At 47.0% G+C, this 19,282-nt stretch overlaps 1 protein-coding gene across 2 annotated transcripts; it reads right to left on the bottom strand.

The window, feature by feature from the left end:
• Window positions 1-4,541: 4,541 nt before the first annotated feature.
• cta (Guanine nucleotide-binding protein subunit alpha cta) lies at window positions 4,542-18,732 on the bottom strand. Of its 2 annotated transcripts, XR_013307979.1 has the most exons (5): window positions 17,902-18,732; window positions 17,417-17,467; window positions 16,087-16,287; window positions 5,286-8,258; window positions 4,542-5,235 (listed from the first exon to the last, which is right to left on the bottom strand). XR_013307979.1 is itself a non-coding variant. In XM_077634414.1 (4 exons), exons 1-4 carry the CDS (start codon window positions 18,382-18,384, stop codon window positions 7,884-7,886), a joined length of 1,110 nt encoding a protein of 369 aa, XP_077490540.1. In that variant the 5' UTR covers window positions 18,385-18,732; the 3' UTR covers window positions 4,542-7,883. The 2 variants fall into 2 exon arrangements, 1 of the variants encoding a protein (XP_077490540.1); XM_077634414.1 differs by having other exon boundaries at window positions 4,542-8,258.
• Window positions 18,733-19,282: the final 550 nt, after the last annotated feature.

The raw sequence follows: 19,282 nt of genomic DNA, 5'->3' as shown, positions 1-19,282 counted from the left end.
ATTATCTGATGCGGATACTAGGCTAGCAAACCGAATGGGGGCAAACACTTACGTCTAAAATCAAACAACGTCGGGGACAGCCGTTGACTTGAGGAGCCGCCGTCCATCCATTCTGTTGCCCTCAAACTGATCTTCCTCGAAGTGGCGCTAAAATGAGAGAGACGATGAAACTGTCATTTCGCGCCTCTAGTCGTGTGCACGCAAACAAATGAGATAATAAAAAAGCTTTAAGGAAGCGGTGCGATATTACAAGCACAGGATCACGAAGTATTTCTGTGGACGCCAACCAAGCGACAGCACTAATTCGGGTGTCGGACGGGCAAATTTAACTTCACTTAAATTTGGCTTAACCTCGGACCTGTATTTGCGCGTTTGACAACGGTGCACTTCGCCTCGCGATGTGTCATTACATGGAGAAGAAAGAGCTGTATTCGGGATGAACTTCTGTACTGCGCAGGCACCTTGCTTCCTCGCGACCGCTTTCTTAAAGCGACGGACAGTTCACAATAGAAGTTTCTTCGCGACTAGTCGAATTGCCAGCCATATACTGTAAACGACTTAATTTTCGCGAGGGCCTAACTTTGGGTTCGTTGCGAATCGCAAATACCTCGAAAAATTATTCCCGTGAATAATTTGAGAAAAGGAAGGTGAAGGGGCCTATTATTTGTGCTGCGCAGAATTTAGCACTTGCGAAAAGACCACTTGCAAAATTCCAGAACGGCTGACTCGTAGGCAGGTTTTTGCAACCGAAACTGCCTGTTCATAGACTGCATTTTCACTTCCTACTCTGGCCACAAAAGTGGGTAGGTAGCACGTGGGAGGTTCACCCGTCAGCCTCTATTATATTCTTTTTTGAAAAGGAGAGAGGGGAATGCTCCTTAATCTGCGTGAACCGGAAGCCTCGACGGCTGCTACCAGCTTTCAAGATCGAGTGTAAAGGGCAGCTGTTGAAAGAGTACAATGGCGCATTCCTTCGACAAATACCGGTGTCCACCTGCTTCACGTGTTTTCACCGCGGCTCTGAACAAAAAAAATGTGCGATCGCGAGAGAGTAAAGATCATCGTGAGACACTCCGTGAATGATACGGAAGTTCAGTGTAGCTCACGGAAAGTGAAAAGACGCAATGATTCATATATTTAGCTTGTAAGCCTTCACATAACTGGTAATTCAAAATGCTCCGCCTCAAGAACAAAGCGCGCTACTTCCAATGCCAGGCAATGCGATGCAACACGTGCTGTACTCACGTTTCTAACTAGGCTTCGAGCTGCAGCTTTGAAGGCACACAAAAATTCCTGTTGCGCACAGTGCGAGATTGGTGAACAAGGCAAAAACATATATTCAAACCGCACAAAGTCAGTGCTTACGAGCGGATGGGCGAAGCGGTGTGGTATAATGTTATTCCTACTGAAAGCACATAACTGTGAGCGACATTTAGAAAAAGATCTAAAAGCTTTAGCGCAGACAACGACCACGAGAAAGACGGCACACAAACACAAGCGCTTGTGTGTGTGTGTGTGTGTGTGTGTGTGTGTGTGTGTGTGTGTGTGTGTGTGTGTGTGTGTGTGTGTGTGTGTGTGTGTGTGTGTGTGTGTGTGTGTGTGTGTGTGTGTGTGTGTGTGTGTGTGTGTGTGTGTGTGTGTGTGTGTGTGTGTGTGTGTGTGTGTGTGTCTCTCTCTCTCTCTCTCTCTCTCTCTCTCTCTCTCTCTCTCATCTTCCTCGTGGTCTGTGTCTGTTCGCGCTAAATTTTTTTACATTATCTATATGAGCAAACTAGCCAAAAAAAGAAGTTTTAATGATGCATAAAAAGAGCACAGACATTGTGGCTTACCTCGCAGATCTTCGCGTTGTCATTCGCCTTCCAGTTCTCACGCTTCACTTTCGCCTCCCATATTTTTCTCCGTCCCTCATCCCGTGGAAAACGAAAACATCGCGCTCCTTTCTTCGCCGAGCCGGCACACAATGGAACACAACACCCTGGCATGCTATTTTTCGTGAATTAAAGCAGTTCATCAGCTCAGAATCCAGCGCAAAACACGGCTTCGAACAATCCACAGCAGCGGCACGAAAAGCGACTTGCCCCAAGATGGCGAGCGCGGAGAAGACGGCGGCGCGGCGCATGCCAAAGCGTGTCACCACCCTGGACGGCGGCGCTGGCATCGAGGCACCCTAACACCATCCCGCTTAGAGTACGCCATCAGTCGACCAGTGCTGAAATTGGCTATGTGAAGGTAACATTACGAGGAGAGCAGTTTGATTGGGTGGCTGAGAAAAATTCTATTAAAAAAGATCGCCTAATACGACTTCACTTTGACAGGTTTTATATCAGTGCACCATTGCTGGCATCTTATGTTACATAAGCTACACTCATTCAGTTAAGCGCCGATAAATAAAAAACAACCATCTTTATTTTATTTCACCATCTCATACACAGGAAAAGAACCTTAAGGCACTGCTGCAGAGCTGAGAATTCGGTAGTCAAAATTTCTGTTACTGCACTTTCAAAAGAGCCTGCTACTTTACGAAAGTGGGGCGAGTGGTGTTAGGAGCCGTGAACACCTTTCATTTAGAATTGTCGAGTCTTCACGCTACATGCAGATTGTACTGTGAGTCTGCAAATGACTTTTAGCTTCCCACGTTCACCGGGCTTATGCTAGCGCTTCAAGACACTGGTCCCTGAATTCGAAACCATGCTGACCGCCTCTTAGTGGTGCCACACAATAGAGTACCCTGCTCATTTTGGCTGCACTTTCCTCTGAAGCTGTTCGCCACGAAGAATGCAGTGCCTTTTGGATGCGTTTCGCACGTGGCAGCGGTATCACTGGTGCGGCTATGCGCATACAGAGAGAAATAACTTTAATAACCAAGGGATTTCGGACGCGTAGGTCCCTGGGTCCCCGTATAGCCCCACTGCACTATGTGTTCACGAGTTCATGGAGCTCCACAACGTGGGCAGCCCAGTCTGTGGCGATCTTCGGCCTGGCCGGGTCTGTCGAGCGCAGTAGAATCTCCAATTCCTCCCATTTGGTCAGGAGCTTCGGACATTCAAGAAGAATGTGGATAAGAGTAGCGTGGGGGTGGCTGCACTGGGTACAGGAACGGGTGTAAGCTTCCGGGTACACACGAGAGCAAGAAAAGGGAGGGAAGAGTGCGGGTCTGAAGGCAGTGCCATATTTGGTAGTAATTCGGTCGACGTAGTGATGATGTCATAGCCATTAATTGAAAAAATACTCATATGCATTGAATATCTGAAATAACGACTGGAAATGACGACTCCATTCATAAAATGTCAAGGCGACCTAATGCAATCCTCAAAACTTTTTTCACGTAGGGACAGAGAGCGGTAACTTGATATTAATGTTCATGATGCTGCAAATGCAGTTTTCACCACAGAAATTCCCTGAACTGAGGCCAAGGAATTAGCAAACATTAAGTCAACATGCGCAGGAATTTCTACATGGCTGTCAAGCTCTGTAGAAGTTATCAGAACAAGGAGGAAAGGCCACAGTGAAAGTTTCATTCGAATGTGTGAATCTCAAAAAAAACCCGGAGTCGGAAGCACTAGCGCCGCTCCCCCGACGTGGCAAAAGGTATTAAACAATACCACCCCTCAGTACACCCAACGAACTGCCACATGTGGAAGTTATCAGGACAAGGAGGAAAGGCCACAGTGAAAGTTTCATTCGAATGTGTGAATCTCAAAAAAACTCCGGAATCGGGTTTTAATTTAAAGCACTGGCGCCGCTCCCCCGACGTGGCAAAAGCTATTAAACAATACCACCCCTCAGTACAGCCAACGAACTGCCACATATGCCAGTCACCTTCCGTGCAATATCCATACAAAGTGGCAGCTACGTGCAACCAGGCAGATTGAGCTAAGCTAATTTCTACCAAAACCACGAGACGTGTGCTATGTGCATTTTAAGCGCATTAGCTAATGTCCATCCTTCATTCTACACAAAACTAATCAGTCAAATGTGCTCATCTCGCTGGACTTCTGTTCTTGTTTCACAGTATGTAGACTATAGTGGTGGAGGCACTTTAATGACATTAAACATGTACATCGCCTCTAATATTGTAACACAAGGTAGGAAGCCTTCATATATCAGCACTGTCCTGTGTCCTCATACTTGACCTGGTAATATTTTTTCACTAGTTTTGCTACATCATATGAATATCAACTAGTTACATTGGGTAGCAAACTGGATATTCTTCTGGTTAATTTCCCTGCCTTTCCTCCTCCTCCTCACAGTGGCAGCCAGCCTTCACGCCCATTTTATAAAGGCTCCTGTATCACTCTTCTAACAATCAGATTTGTCCCTGCAGACCAGCACAAGGGAACGATACAAATGCTAAGACTTAGATTACCATTACAGTCACACCTGTCACAAGTATCCTGTCTCAAATGATAACCCACCATGTCCGAGGAATGCTTTCAAGTTACAAATGCATACGACATAATGAATAAATTGAACAATATGCTGCAAATAACAATACCTGACTCGCTGCCATCTCTCGAAGCTAGCATAAAACAGAGAACCAGTATTGTTTGACACTTTTATTTTTCAAAACTTCTTAAAAATAAAAAATAACTGCTTTTCATTTGCATGAGTAACACTTCTTCGTTGCATCCAGCACACATAAACTGGACCCTGTGCCAGACAGCTCTCTATTTAGCATGCCTGCCTCCATAGGCTTAACTTCACTGGACGCTGTTACTGCTGTTTCGAGGTGCAAAAATTAAAAGAAAAATGAGCTCACTTTTTCAGCCCTGAACAAACACAAACTACATTGCATACCAACGCAGCTTAAGATGGGCAGGGATTCAGCAACGACAAATACCTAAAGAAGTCACAACAGTCTATCCCACTACTAAGGCACAACAGCAAGAAGCTGGGGAGTGGGGGGGGTGGGAAATACATCCTAGCACACGACCACTTAGCAAAAAAAAGAATACTAGGATTGTAGAGAACAAGCTGTCTAGACCACCTTTCCCTGAGTCAAGCTTCACTGACCTGCAGCACAAATCGGAAGTGCAAGTGGATGCTGGCACTCATCACACCACACACAATCAACGCCAGGTTGGAGTAACAATGTCAGGCACAAGTGAATCAGTGCATTCCATCATGGGGCACAGTCTCAACAACCTGCACTTTATGACAGAGCCTGTGAGAGCTCCAGCGTAATGAGGAAAACTTTCGAGCGTGCAAAGAAAACTTTATAGCCAAGGCTAGAGCCTGTGAGGGTTTCACCCTCATGAGGGAAAGTTTCAAGCACAGGCTAGAGCCTGTGCAGGCTCCGGCCTTATGAGGAAAATTTCTGACCATAGACTGGAGCATGTGAAGGTTTTAGCCTCATGAGGAAGGAGGAGGTTACAACACTTGTGACAGTAGTTTCTCTTCCTGCATGCAACACACACTCTCATAATATAACACAAACATTCAACCATGAGTTAAAACAATTAAGGAAGAGCACCACGGTTGCATGCAGCATGAAACCTGGCTTTAAAGTACATGCAATCTATCAACACTTGTGATGTTTAGTAGCACCTCATCCATGCTAACCATACTGACAACATAAAATGCACCAAATGTAAGCTGCTTGGTTCCATTTGTTCTCATTTTGTTCAGCTGCACAACATGTTTGCGACAGGGCAGTTTGCATCCAGAAAACAGACAACAGGCAGGATATGAAAAATGCACAGGTTAGTCGACTATAGTAGACTCTGTATTACGTGAAACTACCTAGAAAGGATCAGATAAGAGGTTGCAGAAAAACAGGATGCAACAGAAAGAGTGAAGCCCGCCCACAAAGAAAGGAAGCTGCACAAGACATCCACCACTTGTTCTCCACAACTATAAGGCTGGTTATCTCGGCCAAATGGCCAGCCTTTTCTGCCTACACATGGCTGAAGGACAGGATCTCACCAATACTGCAATAGTGTTCCTTATCTTTTGTTGAAATATAAACAGCTGAGATGATGGATGGCTTGTGAGCTACAAGATGCAAACTGGAAGGCTACAAATGCATTAGACTTCGGGGAAAAAATATGCTCTTCCGCTTTCACATAATATAGCACCAGGTAATCTTTATATAAAATGATAGCTGCCATTAGCAGCTCGCAAATACAGGTACACACCACTGACAACACACAACAAAGATAGTGCTGGAGAGGCTTGCTTAGCTGCTAACAATGATACTGTAGTCTTTGAAATGGGTACAAGCTCTGCTTCACCCTCGTTAAGAAATTACTTGGCACACGACGTAGCATTCTGCAAACAGACGTACAGACAGGAGGAGTATGCGAGTGAAATGCAAGTAAAATAACACTGCTCACATAAAGCAGTACAACAGCTGTAAGGCCAGAATGCAATCCTTCAACGCAAAACACCATCCGAGCATGGCGCCCGTGATAAATTAAACTGAGTACTTTTAGCCTCAGGAACTTGAAAGGCTGAACACCAATTCCTACAAGCTCCAATCTTAACACTTGAGTGAACACACACCCGATATACTATGAGTATTTACAATTACTTAGTACAAGACTAACTTTGTAAAAGCATTCGTAGAAATTCTGCGCAAGCAAAAAAATGCATGCCCATTGTAAACTTGTAGAGACCAATATATGTACCATACCCTATTAAACACCCTAATATTCAGTATTAGCTGGCCACAGTCAAGCAGCACAAAAAAACGCAGTCATCCTGCAGGAGAAGTAAATGGCTCCCTGCAATTTCCAAAACATCACGTCCAGCTCACATTTCACTTTGCTCTTCTTTGCAATGGGTTTTATATTTCTGCTCATGTCTCATCATAATCTGCAGCGAAAGCTCAAACATGTAGCCTCAACAAGACCTCGGCACATCCTTATAATAGTAACAACAAACGCGTTGCCTAGAGCCACAATCTTGGAAAGTGGCCCAGGCACCAACTGCAGTCCAGTGTTCTTTTTCCCTCATCGATTTCAGGTTTCAGTTTCAGGTTCTGCCAAAGATCGTGACAAGTGTTTACGCAAACAGAACTAAGCATAAACTACAAGCTCTGCCAATTTCCGACACACTCTAGTAAGCCCACGTTTGTTTAAATAGAAATCTATTTCGAGAAGTCGTGTGCACCTCACGTGAAAGATGTGAAGACCGCACCGCCAAGCGTGGCACAGAGTTTGTCGAAATGCAGAGCGGGTTCACCGAACGCCGAGGCACTTGGTGTACCTATTTACAGTATGTACATCGATTGTAGGCGTCGTTTGTACTCCTAGACGTGCCAGCAAGTAGTGCATCGTACGAGGGATCCTGCAGGAGGAAGTTTCGTTGAAGCTGCACTTCGGACTAGAGCAGCGGAGACTGCTGGAAAGTGCAGCCTGGCATGAAGCTGCACACCTACCACAGAAGGCACCTCTCCTGCAGCATCCACAAAGCAGGCCTTGCAAGAGCGTGCAAGAACAGACTACCGAACGGAAAGCACGCTACATTCCTGGCAGTATGCAGCTGCCCGCGGCAATGCTCTAAAGCACATCTGAAGTCACCAAACTAAATTGTTGAGCCACATCATACCAAATAGAAAAAAATAAATCTAAGTTTTTCTCAGGTTTTTCACAGACCACCTTCAGTTTGCAAAGAATCCCAAATAAAATCTGGCTCAAGAGCAGATTCAACATTAAAGATCTAAGGTGGCGTAAAGTCTCACAAAATGAAAGATGAGGAAGCCGGTCGAGTAAAACGTGTAAAAAGGTGTCACAGCTGTCTCCAGCGATAAAGGGCGCCACCAGGCTTGCCGAGATCCGCACGCTCCAACACGACCAGCCTCACACACTGGTGCAGCTGCGTGTCCGCACAGCAGACATGCGCACGCACAACACAGAGAGGAGGAAGCCAGCTCGCTTGCACTACTGCAGCATGAGCTGAGTGATGTTCTTCTGCAGGATGGTGTCGCGCACTGCGTTGAACACCACCTTGACGTTCTCTGTGTCCACGGCCGTTGTGAAATGGTGGAAGAGGGGCTTGTGCTGGCTGCGGCGGGCCTGGTAGAACCAGTTGACCAGGAAGCGCTGCACGTCAGCCAGGTTGTACGGATCGCCCCGGAAGCCCTCAATGTAGTCGGCGATGCTCGTGGCCCGCGAGAGCAGCTTCTCACGCAGCAGGTCCGTCTTATTGAAGAACAGGATGATGGACACTTCGGCAAAGCACCGGTTATTCACTATGGTCTCGAAGATGCTCCTTGACTCCACCAGACGGTTGGTACAGCGGTCCTCAAGCAGCGCCTGCACACATGGGGAGCGAACATTTTTTTTATTTCAAACATACTCCTACCCTGACATATGAGGCTGCTCCAGGATAGGGAGACGGCTCAACTCAATGACTGTTCCATGTGTACATGCACAAAAAATAGTCACTGTACCAGGAGAAAAAGGTATCAAGCAGGTAAAAGTGAAGTGCTGAAAGATTAACCATACACAGAGTAAAAAAAAAAATATTTCAACAGCTGACATAGTACGAATTCAAAGAGAAAAAAATAACGTACTTTAGTGAATCAACTGATAAAATATAATGAATTACACAGATAAGAAAAGTTAAATGCTAAATAACAAAATATAAAAACTGGAAAAAAAAAAATAAACGGGTGACCAAATGATATAATGCAAAATCTGCACAAGCAGTATTGGTAGCACATTTCACTTATACAATGATCGCCTCCCTGTTGCGTCTATGAACTAAGTTTCATTGTCGTCTTTTCGTTCCAGTGTTGTGTGGGCTTCTGCTGGATGGAGATGTCAGGAGGGTGGAGACGGCTGGTTGGGGAAGCTTCTGTAAGGTGACGGTGGGTTGTTTGTTGGTGGGTCAAAGCTTCTGGTCAGTGAAAGTGGGTGGACAGCACATGGAGGCCTTCTGGAGGACAAAGGTTGGTGGTTGGCGAGTTTCTGGAGGATGAAATGTCGGTTGTATGGTAGTAGGTGGAGGATTCTGGATTGCAGAGGTGGATGGGTGGTGGGCAGATGCCTCCTGGAAGGTGACAGCAGTATCATACAACACCAGACAGAAAGAGTGTGTGGAAGCGATGGTAGTAATGCACATATATTTTTAAAAAAAAGGACACCCATCATTACCAAAAAATGTTCTAATGTAAATGCTTAGGCTAAAGTGGTCACACAACATGATATGCAAAGTCTTTGTTAGCAGCACATGCCTTTACACTTCGCCTAAGCATAGAGCCCGACACACTCTACACCGACATCTGCCAAAAAAGTACTGCCACCACCCGCTCGCTCGGTTCTCCTCCTGCACTTCAAGTAAGCAAACTTGTCTACTCTCGGCCCAAGCGAATGTGGAATATGAGGTAGCAGCCCTGAGCGGTCAGCAAGCAGAGCAACAGCATCTGTGGCGCCAGCAACAGAAAGAAGAATGATTATAGCTGTTGCTAACTCAGTCTTAGCGTATCACACTGTGTGATAGCATTAGCCTAAGCATTTACGTTTTTCTCAGCAGCGCTGCTTACAGCAATAAAATTCTTGGAGAAGCTAACATCTGCTAAAGCCCCTGCCTTTCCATAGCTGGCTCAGAAATTCTTGCGCAGGAAAACGAGACGAAGCAGCAGTTCGCTTCAAGAGTATGCAAATAAAGGCGTGCTCACAATCTCTCGGCATGCCTACAAGCAGGCAGATGGATGGGAGAATGAGGAGGCAGGTGCTCCATTGCAACCTTTCCGTTGCACCAGAGATACTAGCTGCTCTTCGGCATGGCACGGCTTTCGACAGCCAACATCCCTGACCTTCACAATCATAATACAGTGGAACCCCGTTCATACGTTTTTCACCGGACCGTGAAGAAAAAACGTAACAGCCAGGAAAACGCAACAGTGAGGAAAGCTCCGAAAATTAAAGAAAACAGTGCAGCTTTGCCTTGAAACAATTTATTTTGACATCAAGTGAGCTTAGGTCTTAAAAAAATCGAGAATGGTCGATTGCCGTTTTTTCCGCTCGCTGGAAAACACCGCGCGTTTCTCGATGGCCTGGAAAGCTGCATTGCTCTCAGCGTCGCTTTGAGGTGCGACGTACCTGCGGAGGAGGTCCAGAGCAGCGACGGCTTCTCCAAAGCTCGGGTCCGCCAACTCACCGGAATCATGCGGCTCGTGCTCCTCGTCGTCATCACAGTCTGAGGCTTCACTCGCGACCGAGTCTGCAACGATCTCGGCGATACTCTGATACTCGGACGTCACGACAGCAGCATCCACGGCAACGTAGTCGTCATACGTGACTCCCGTGGCACTCAGCACATTCAAAGCTTCACTCAGCTCTTGATCATGAGAGGCTGCTTCCGTCTCTTCAGCTTCCGTGGCAGTTTCCTCTCTGCCGTCCATGCGAAAGCCACACCGCGCGAAGCAGTGCTGTGCAGTTGACGCGCTCACTGCAGTCCACGCTGAAGCGACGTAGTGCATAGCGTCCAGTATTGAAACGATCGTAGGCTGCTGTCCGCGATCAATACGCGCCAGACAGCGCTTTACGATGGACTTCCTGTACGAGTGCTTTAAGTTCTTTATGACGCCGGCATCCAACGGCTGCAAGTCGCTTGTAGTGTTTGCAGGAAAAGAAACAAGCTTAACGTTCCTAAGAAACGACGGGTCTCTCGGGTGGGCAGCACAACTGTCCAGAAAAAGGACAACACTCCTGCACTGGGAGCCCATCTTGTTGTCGAAGTAACGAAGAAATTCTTCGAACAAAGAACCCGTCATCCATGCACGACTGTTGCTTCTATAGTGACATGGCAGCAGGCGAATGTTCTTTAAGCACCGTGGGTTTCGGTATTTTCCGATTACCCATGGCTTCAGCTTGTCCGAGCCATCTATGTTGCAGCAAAGGAGCACCGTCAATCGTTCTTTGCTGCATTTGCCTCCGTGGCATGCTTCGCCCTTCAGGCTTAACGACTTGGATGGCTGCACCCGAAAGAAAAGACCCGTTTCGTCGGCATTGTAAATGTCACGAGGCTCATACCCCTCAATTATGGCAGATAGTGTGGCCTTCCAATCGTCGACTGTTTCTAAGTTTACACTTGCTGCTTCCCCAGATACCGTCTTATACGCGATGCCGTGCCTCTTCCGGAAACGGTCGATCCAGCCATTTGACGCCGCAATGTCACTGATGCCCAGTCGGTCGGCTATTTCCATCGCCTTCTCGCGCAAAATGCTGCCGTCGAAGTAAACACCGGCAGCGCGAGCTTGTTTAAACCAAGTAAGAAGCGACTCGTCGAGGTTTCCAACTTGGTGCCACGAGCCTGCTTAGCTTTCGGGCCGAAGAGCGCGGCATTCCCTTGTATCTCGGCACGCTTCGAGACGATGCTGTTAAGCGTCGAGGGTGCCAGACCAAGATCCTTGGCGATGTCGACTCTTTTCCGCGCTGGCTGCCTGTCGACTGCGTTGAGAACATCCAGCTTTTCCTCGAGGGAAAGCGCCTTGCGCTTGCGCGACGCCATCAAAGGACGACAAATCGCTCGCGGTGTTAGCGAGGCCCGACGAGGCGTAGGCAGCGTAGGTGTTGACGGGAGGACACGGACAACTCGGATGGGTTGAACCGCACAAACAAGAAAGACTGGATAAGCGAGGCCTGACGAGGCGTAGGCAGCGTAGCTGTTGACGGAAGGACACGGACAACTCGGATGGGTTGAACCGCACAAACAAGAAAGACTGGATTGCTGCGGGCCCGCGGGTTTTACTCGCTTCGGCTGACGAGGCAGTGGCCATCTAGTGGCAATCTCTCCAACTCGCGTGCGGCTTTTTATGGCCTCCGAGATTACCCACGCGCGTGCAAGGGGGTGATCTCAGAGGCCATGGTCTTGTAGCCAATTCCGTAGCCAAGCCTGGCCAAGACTCGTCAAAATGGCGGTTGGCGCGCGTTGCCCAGCCGGGTTCGGGGTGCCAGGTTGCGACGTATCATGCGGGAACGTTTTCACAGCTACAACGTAACAGCGGGGTACCCAATACATTGGATCCTATGGGAGCTATGCCGGGACCAGACGAAAACGACGTAACAGCCGGGAAAACGCAGCAGTAAAGAACCTAACAGCGGGGTTCTACTGTACTGCTAATACAAAAAGTATGGTGGAGCTGCCATAAAAAAAACGTAAACCAATAAGCTCCTGCCTGGTACTGCTAATACAGTAAGAATACAAAGAAAAGCGGGAAGGCACTGCATGTTATAAGTTATAATGAACAGGAAGCCGAGTTATCTAAAGCTTCACCCTGGCAGCGCAATTTTTGCCGCACCAGTGCCAGGTCAAATCTCATCAACCCAGTTTTCTTGTGCGCTTATAGCTTTCGAATGGCAACTTGGCATTTCATTATACTTCAGTTCTGCATATGATAATAAATTTCATGGCATACGGGCAGCTTTCTGGCCAAAGAGCGCCATGGCACAAGGTATTTTCGTTTACACAAGGTGGGGTCAATGACACATTTCCCAAGCATTTCACCCCAGATAGGCCAGGCACCAGACCATGGAAGTTTGTACCCCTGCATCACTGGTGGACACCTAGCGGCATTGAAAATTGAACCCTGCACCTCCTGCATGTCAGGTGGCTCAAACCATTAGGCCACCATTGTGGTAATTCATAATTGCATATAGATAACAGCCAGCCCATGACACCACGAAGATGCAATGGCGTTGGTGTAAGCAGTGACAAAAAGGTCATCAGAAGACAAAAATGCGGAGCAATCCACATTTGGTGTACAAGGCTTGCATGTTTTTGAACACAATTAGTGGCATGCCGACAAATTGTGGTGCAATTGATTGAACTGCAAACCAAAGCAGCATAAGCTTCCACAAGTTGCAGTCAGGTAGGGGCAAAAGCAACAAGTAGCGGCCATGGAGAGGGACAAGTTCAGTGACAGTTCAGCTTCACAGCTGGCATTGAATTTATGCGTCCAAATCTGATCAGTTAGTTTTCGCTTCTTAATCCGCATGGTTGCTCTTCGGTCATGTGGCGAACAATGCAAGAATCAATGCCTGCAACTCATTCGCGTTCTCTCGTGTTCTCAGCGTGAGAAGTTTATACACAATATTTCATGTGCGTGCTATCGTACTTCGAACGCAGGGGGGCTGTTTTCAAATGCCGGTCACCCGGACTACATGTCGAGCCTCTCCATGCAAAACAGACAAAACCACTGCTGCCAGTCGCCTTCACTATTCACAGTGAGCCGCTAAGTGCGACCTTTGATGAAGCACCTGACTCGAGTGGTAGTACAAACAATGCAGCTTTTTCCCCACTCTTGCAAGCTTCAACAAGTGTGCTGTCTCAATACCGGTCCTAGAAAGCGATTAAACGATGTTAGGATCTCAGCAAAGTCACGCGGCGTTATTTCCCATATTATCTGAATTTCCCCATTTCTGCTCGATCAGAACCAGGCAAACACAGCAAATACCACACCAAAAGCCACTGTGGTCGAGAAGAAGGCACGCACTTGAATGCAAATTTTAAAATAAGGAGCAGAATGATTTATTTAGCTCAGCACAGTGAACGTAAATTTAATTTGAAGCTCAAGGAAAATGTCAATGTATGCACTTGGGCAGCTCTCCCAAAGCCAAGATGGCAAAAACAAGGAGAATTTCTGCACACATTACCAGTGCAGCAAAACTTTGACTCCTGCCACAAGCAGAAAAAGATATTTAAATTCGCTGAGTATCTGACGAAATTTTCTAAAAATAGAGGGATCGCATTTCCCTTTCAAGCATCCAGTAATTTCCATGCTCTCCGGAGTGAACTGGCTAAAGAAAACATCAAGCACATTATAAGGCCCGTCATATGAAAAAGCTGCTTTGCATCATGCATCACAGCATCCTATTTCTTACACTAGCAATGGGGTATGCTGTATCAGCCAAGAAGTTGAATCGCCACAATGACTCAGTGGTTATGGCATTCGGCTGCTAGCCTGAAAGACGAGTTCGATCGCTGCCGCGGCGGTCAAATTTCGATGAAGGCCAAATTCTAGAGGCCCATATACTGTGCAATGTCAGTGCATGTTAAAGAACCCCAGGTGGTCTTAATTTCTAGAGCCCTTCACTACGGCGTCTCTCATAGCCTGAGTCACTTTGGGACGTTAAACCCCTATAAACCATAAAACCATAAACAGAAGCTACCGCACCTCTTTCTTCCTTTCACTCCCTCCATCCCTTCCCTCACAGCGCAGTTCGGGTGTCGACTGAGGTATGCGACACAGTTACTGTGTCCTTTGCTAAAAACCAATTTCATTTAATTTCAGCCATAACGCATTCTCCAACAGGAACACAATCTGTGGCTCCCGCCAAAGATTGTGGCCGCCATGCTACATTTAAAAAGTGTCCCTTGCTGCAAAAGCACAAGGACACTCTCATAGGAGAAATAATGGCAGCACGTGGAATCGTAAATTCAGAGGATGCATATACCAGCACAGCATCGTCGTTCCTGTAGGAAAAGAATTGCTCTTCTTGCGTATATGTCGACATTAGATTTGCTTGCATGGAAATGCTGTGAAGTATTAAAGTTGTTACTTGTGCCTTTCATTCCCTGACATACATATTTGCAAAATTCCTTTCAATAAACTTAAGTTGTAAGTCAGCATTGTGTTTGCCTCTTCTCCTGTTTTCCTTCCAAGCTGTTCGCGCTGCAATCCTTTTACTCACTTTCATCACTAGACAATTATTTCCAGCTGTTTCCTTTTCAACGCATTAACTAATTACGTCGTCAATGACTGCCAACCTCTGAAGATAAAAAAAATTGGCGGTGGTTTAGCTCTGGTTAAGCCTAGAGTGATGTGATAGCTACAGCTGACAGAGTGGAGCTTGCTCAGTTGAACTGCAGTCAGCCGCACCACGTGGCTGGTCACGTCACCAGCCACGGCAACGCGCCGCCGGCAGCTGCTCCGCAGCACGTGACCAACCATGTGACAGCGTGGCGGCGCAGCCACGCTGAAGGCTCGAAATGCTACCGTAATGTAGCTATCGCTACAAAAAAGCTCTTTCAGTGTGTACTGTGCCTCCTAGCATCAAGGGCATGCAACGTCAACCACATAATGAAGGTGACAGTCAGCACTTCTAATCGGAGGCTCAGTTGCAGCATTAAAGGGACATTGAAGGCAAGTAGGACTTTGCCTATATCTGTAGGGTAGTGCATTCTAATCTCAAAGAGACTGCTCTCACTGACAAAAAAAGCTGTTGTAAGTTAGAAAGAAACAAAACACAGGTGCCGCCGCCACCGGCCGATTTCGCAAGGAAAATGCATGCAGAGATATAGATTTTGGGGCGCGGATCCCAGAGGCTATGCTATGCCACCCTGCACTTCAAAATGATGGCAAACCGTCCTTTTCAATAAGGACATCACGAGATTGAACCAACTGGCAGGAAGATTGTTAAATCCAATTTTCTTGACGTTAACCGGATTTTGTTGCTGCCAGGCAAACATCAACAAAGTCAAAAAAAGCCACAGAGCCATCTTTTGCTGGGTACATTATCTGGATAGAGTTATCCACAATGTCTCTAAGCCTTTGTCCACAGACTCTCTTTTCACCAAGAAAACACCAGAGAGAGGAATTTCAATCTGTAATATCTCATCGTTTACACCCACTGCACCATATATACATCCTTGGTCAAATTTCTAAAGGTCCTATAGTCTGCTTTCCAACCGTGCGGTGCAGAGCTCATGGCACCTCAATGTCTCTGCAGGGTTACAGAACCCTCATCCTAACCTTTAAAACATTTTTGTCATTACTGGTGCTGTAAGGGTACCATTATGGCACTCAAAAGCTGACCATATGACCCAAAGACTTTTCATCAAAGCTGTACTTCCTCTGAAATGTTTATTACTTTCCTTCTTTTGTCTTATACTTGAAAAACTCTTATGCTTATCACTCTCCTTTGTGGAAAACAACTAGCAGTGACTAAGTGACAGAAGTGACCCTGTCAGATTTCCCTGATTAAACTGTCGCTGCAAAAGTAAGGCACTTATGCCTGCTTAATACCTATACTTCTTTTCCACCACTTTGCACTACGCAGTTTTGAATATATAAACGGATGTGCAAACTAGCACGTGCAGGTGAGCTGTGCACATGAGGAAGAAGACAGCACCCACCTGATCGAATTCGCTGGATGATACAAGGAAGAGGATGGAAGTGACACTGTCGAAACAACGAAACCACTTTTGGCGCTGCGACCTCTGCCCACCGACGTCGACGAAACGGAATGGCACGCCATTTACCGGCACCACGAACTCCGTAATGCCCTTGGTGGCTTTGCGTGCATGCAAGATGTCCTGGTTGGTGGGTATGTACTCCTGGATAAACATAATGGGAGGCACAAAGTGCGTTATTATGGCAAGGCATCATCATGGACATCACAGACGATTTGATCATGGTTCCCTTTAAAGGACCCACAGAATAACGATTTTTAAACAATATCTACAACAAGTGCTGCAAAGTTACACTACCAGCATTCAGACAACCATTTAAAATGGACATGGACCACCTTCCAAGCACTGCAAGTGAACACATCTTTTGGGACACTACATAACGACTATCGTCTCTGACCGACTTAACACAATTTCACAAGCCAACCTAAGAGCTGTAAAGCGTGCACGTGTGTCGAAATATGAACAGTAATAGCATGCAGCTCATGTGGAAAGAGCAATCATGGAGGGAAAATGGATGAGTGGCATAACGACAAGTTCATGTGCCATAGAGCAAGCTAAACCTGATGCTGTTCAAATGCCAAGCAAAGTGGGCGGAAATGCGAAAGTAAGTTTTCTCACTAGTATAACTTTACACTTTACAAGCTGTAGAACATCAGCAAATATGAGCCCATGAACAGGACGAACACACACAGCATCTCATTCACTGTTCCTTGTCTTTTGACATGCTGTTGCTTGTAAATACGAACCAAGCAAGCCCAAGTTTCGACTTTAGTACACTATAACTTATCTTGTGACTGATGTTTTCAGCTGCACACAAGTCACTACCTCAATTTTTTTGCATATACTATCAACAACAAATACAACGTAAACAAGACAACTGAAATGGAAAGAGCAAAAGGCTGAGGAGACTAAATATTTTCACTTTGATGGTGCAAAAACCTTTTCGTGGAAATGTTAATGAACCTCGCTTGTATTTCTTCTGCAGCAGTTATCTTTGTATTCTTGTGTTTACATTACAAGTATATATCTTCTCCATGGTTAATCTGTTGCTGACAGTGTTTCATTTCTCATTAAAAATTATGGTACGAGCCCAGCTGATTGTGCTTTGTCTATTTTTCCATGCTTTGTGTGCATGCCCTTATAACACATGGCATAATGTGTCACTGCACAACAAAAAATCTTCACAGAGCCAGCAAGCCCAAAAACAAAATAATTTAGCTTAGTGACATGCAAACGACCAATAGCGGTCCCGCCCTCCAGCTGGTAAGCTTACCTTCGTGGCGATTCGATCCAAGTGGTCGAAGAAGTAGCGGACTCCGTCACCCTGCAAAGGAGGATAAAGTTCCCATAACCTGGAAACCCCCGCTCCGCAACGCCTACCGAGCACAAGCCGCAAATATCCGTCTTATCTAGATCAACATAAAAAGTGCACTACTCTAAGACAGCGGGGAGGCAAACGCCTTTGCAGCAGCAAGTGCTTAATATCGGCAAGCATTCCGATAACATTCGAGCCAAACTGATGCCAGCCGAGTGAAAAGATTGTCGCACAGAACTTTATCACACGCCAAGCGGCTGCCCTTACTGCGCAAGGGCTGCAGTCGTACTAATCTTCCCGCGACAACATATATCGCGGCAGCTATCAAGAAAATACGCTTGCTGCCACGGAAAGGCCCCGATTGATACCGAGACTCGCCAGCTGCCAATATTTCACACGGTTTCGCAATTCACACGCCCCTATCAGCAACAGAAAGAACTGACCAGCTGGAATTCGATGCGGCGTTCGAACGCAGCCCGGATGCCGCCGTCCTGCCACAGAACCCGCACCGAAGGAGCGTACCGCCCAAACGTCTCGGCGTCGGCGGGCTCCAGGCTTGACTCGTAGCCCAACAGCCTCTGGCCGTGCGCGTCGTTGGAAGGATGCTGCCAGGGGATGCCCAACTTCCGTCGCGCGTCCACCAGCACCTTCATGCCGCGCAGCACGTTCTGGAAGACGCAGGACCGGTACTCGAGCAGCTGGTCCGGCTCGAAGCTGTAGTTGTGGATGATGCGCATCTGCTTGAGGAAAGTGCTTTTGCCGCTTTCTCCGGCGCCCAGCAGCAGCAGCTTCACCTGGCGTCTGAACACTTGCTTGTCCTTCTGGATCATTTTGTCGATCTTGTGGCTGCGCTGCAACGACTCGAGCTCTTCGGGCCCGTACTTGAGGCCGTAGAGGCAGCCGCACTGCGCCAGCAGCCTATCCATGATGACAGTTCCGTGACGACGACCCTCTTGTCGCTCGCTCAGTGCGCCGCCGCTGCTGCCACTCGGTCGTCCCACCACCGCTCGATCTCGTTGGGTGCGGAACGCGGCTGGTTCCGCACCATGCTCGGGTCAGCAGCCACACAAGAGAAATGTCGGCGACGGCTCCGCCGCCACGGCCCGTCACCAATCGCGCACTCGGGCCAGCGCCTACCACTACGACCGCCCCTGCTTGCCAGCCCTACGGGACTACACACCACACGCCTCAACGCACGCTCGGCCAACCGGAAACCACCTGACCAGATGTCGCCGCACTGGGCGCTGGGATATCTCGGAGACAGCGAAAGAGATAGTGCGCCCAGCAAACGAGATAGTGAGGCACTGCTGCTCCCGGCTCCACCAGATCCTATTGTAGCGCTGCAGTCGAGTACGTAACTGAGTAACACATTATTTTTTGTTTCGGCAAAATGCCAGTTTTCAACATATCCAGACTCTAGTAATAATACTAATATAGTTGCACTTTCAAGAACTACCGCTTTTATTTCATACCCACGTACTCATAACAGACTAATTCCTTACGTTATTCCTAAAAATGTTTAAAACGACAGAGTGCGCCCACAAAGAGAATGTTCCACCCTGCTCCACAAGTTAGCTAATGTAACGCTGCGGTCGAATTCGTAACTGAATAATACATAATTTTTCTTCTGCAAAATGCCAGTACACTCTTGTAATACTAGTAAATCACTTTCAATAACAACCGCATTCATTTGCATAAATAGCGTAGTCATAACAAACTAATTACTGACGTTATTCCTAAAAATGTGAAAAAAAGTTAAATTTATGGCATGTTTTCTACAACGATGCGGAAGACACTATTATGCATGAATCCCCACGTGGTAAT

This window comes from Amblyomma americanum, chromosome 8 (genome assembly GCF_052857255.1).
Source record: "Amblyomma americanum isolate KBUSLIRL-KWMA chromosome 8, ASM5285725v1, whole genome shotgun sequence".
Lineage (NCBI taxonomy): Eukaryota > Metazoa > Arthropoda > Arachnida > Ixodida > Ixodidae > Amblyomma > Amblyomma americanum.
This window is presented reverse-complemented; position numbering and strand designations above follow the sequence as displayed.

Bases quoted from the DNA above. Each gene is read 5' to 3' on its own strand.
- cta (XM_077634414.1), bottom strand. From the start codon at position 18,384: ATGGATAGGCTGCTGGCGCAGTGCGGCTGCCTCTACGGCCTCAAGTAC. The intron at 16,288-17,416 runs GTAAGCTTACCA...ATGTTTATCCAG, and splicing joins TGGATCGAATCGCCACGAAG to GAGTACATACCCACCAACCA. The intron at 8,259-16,086 runs GTGGGTGCTGTC...CCATGTGTGCAG, and splicing joins CATCCAGCGAATTCGATCAG to GCGCTGCTTGAGGACCGCTG.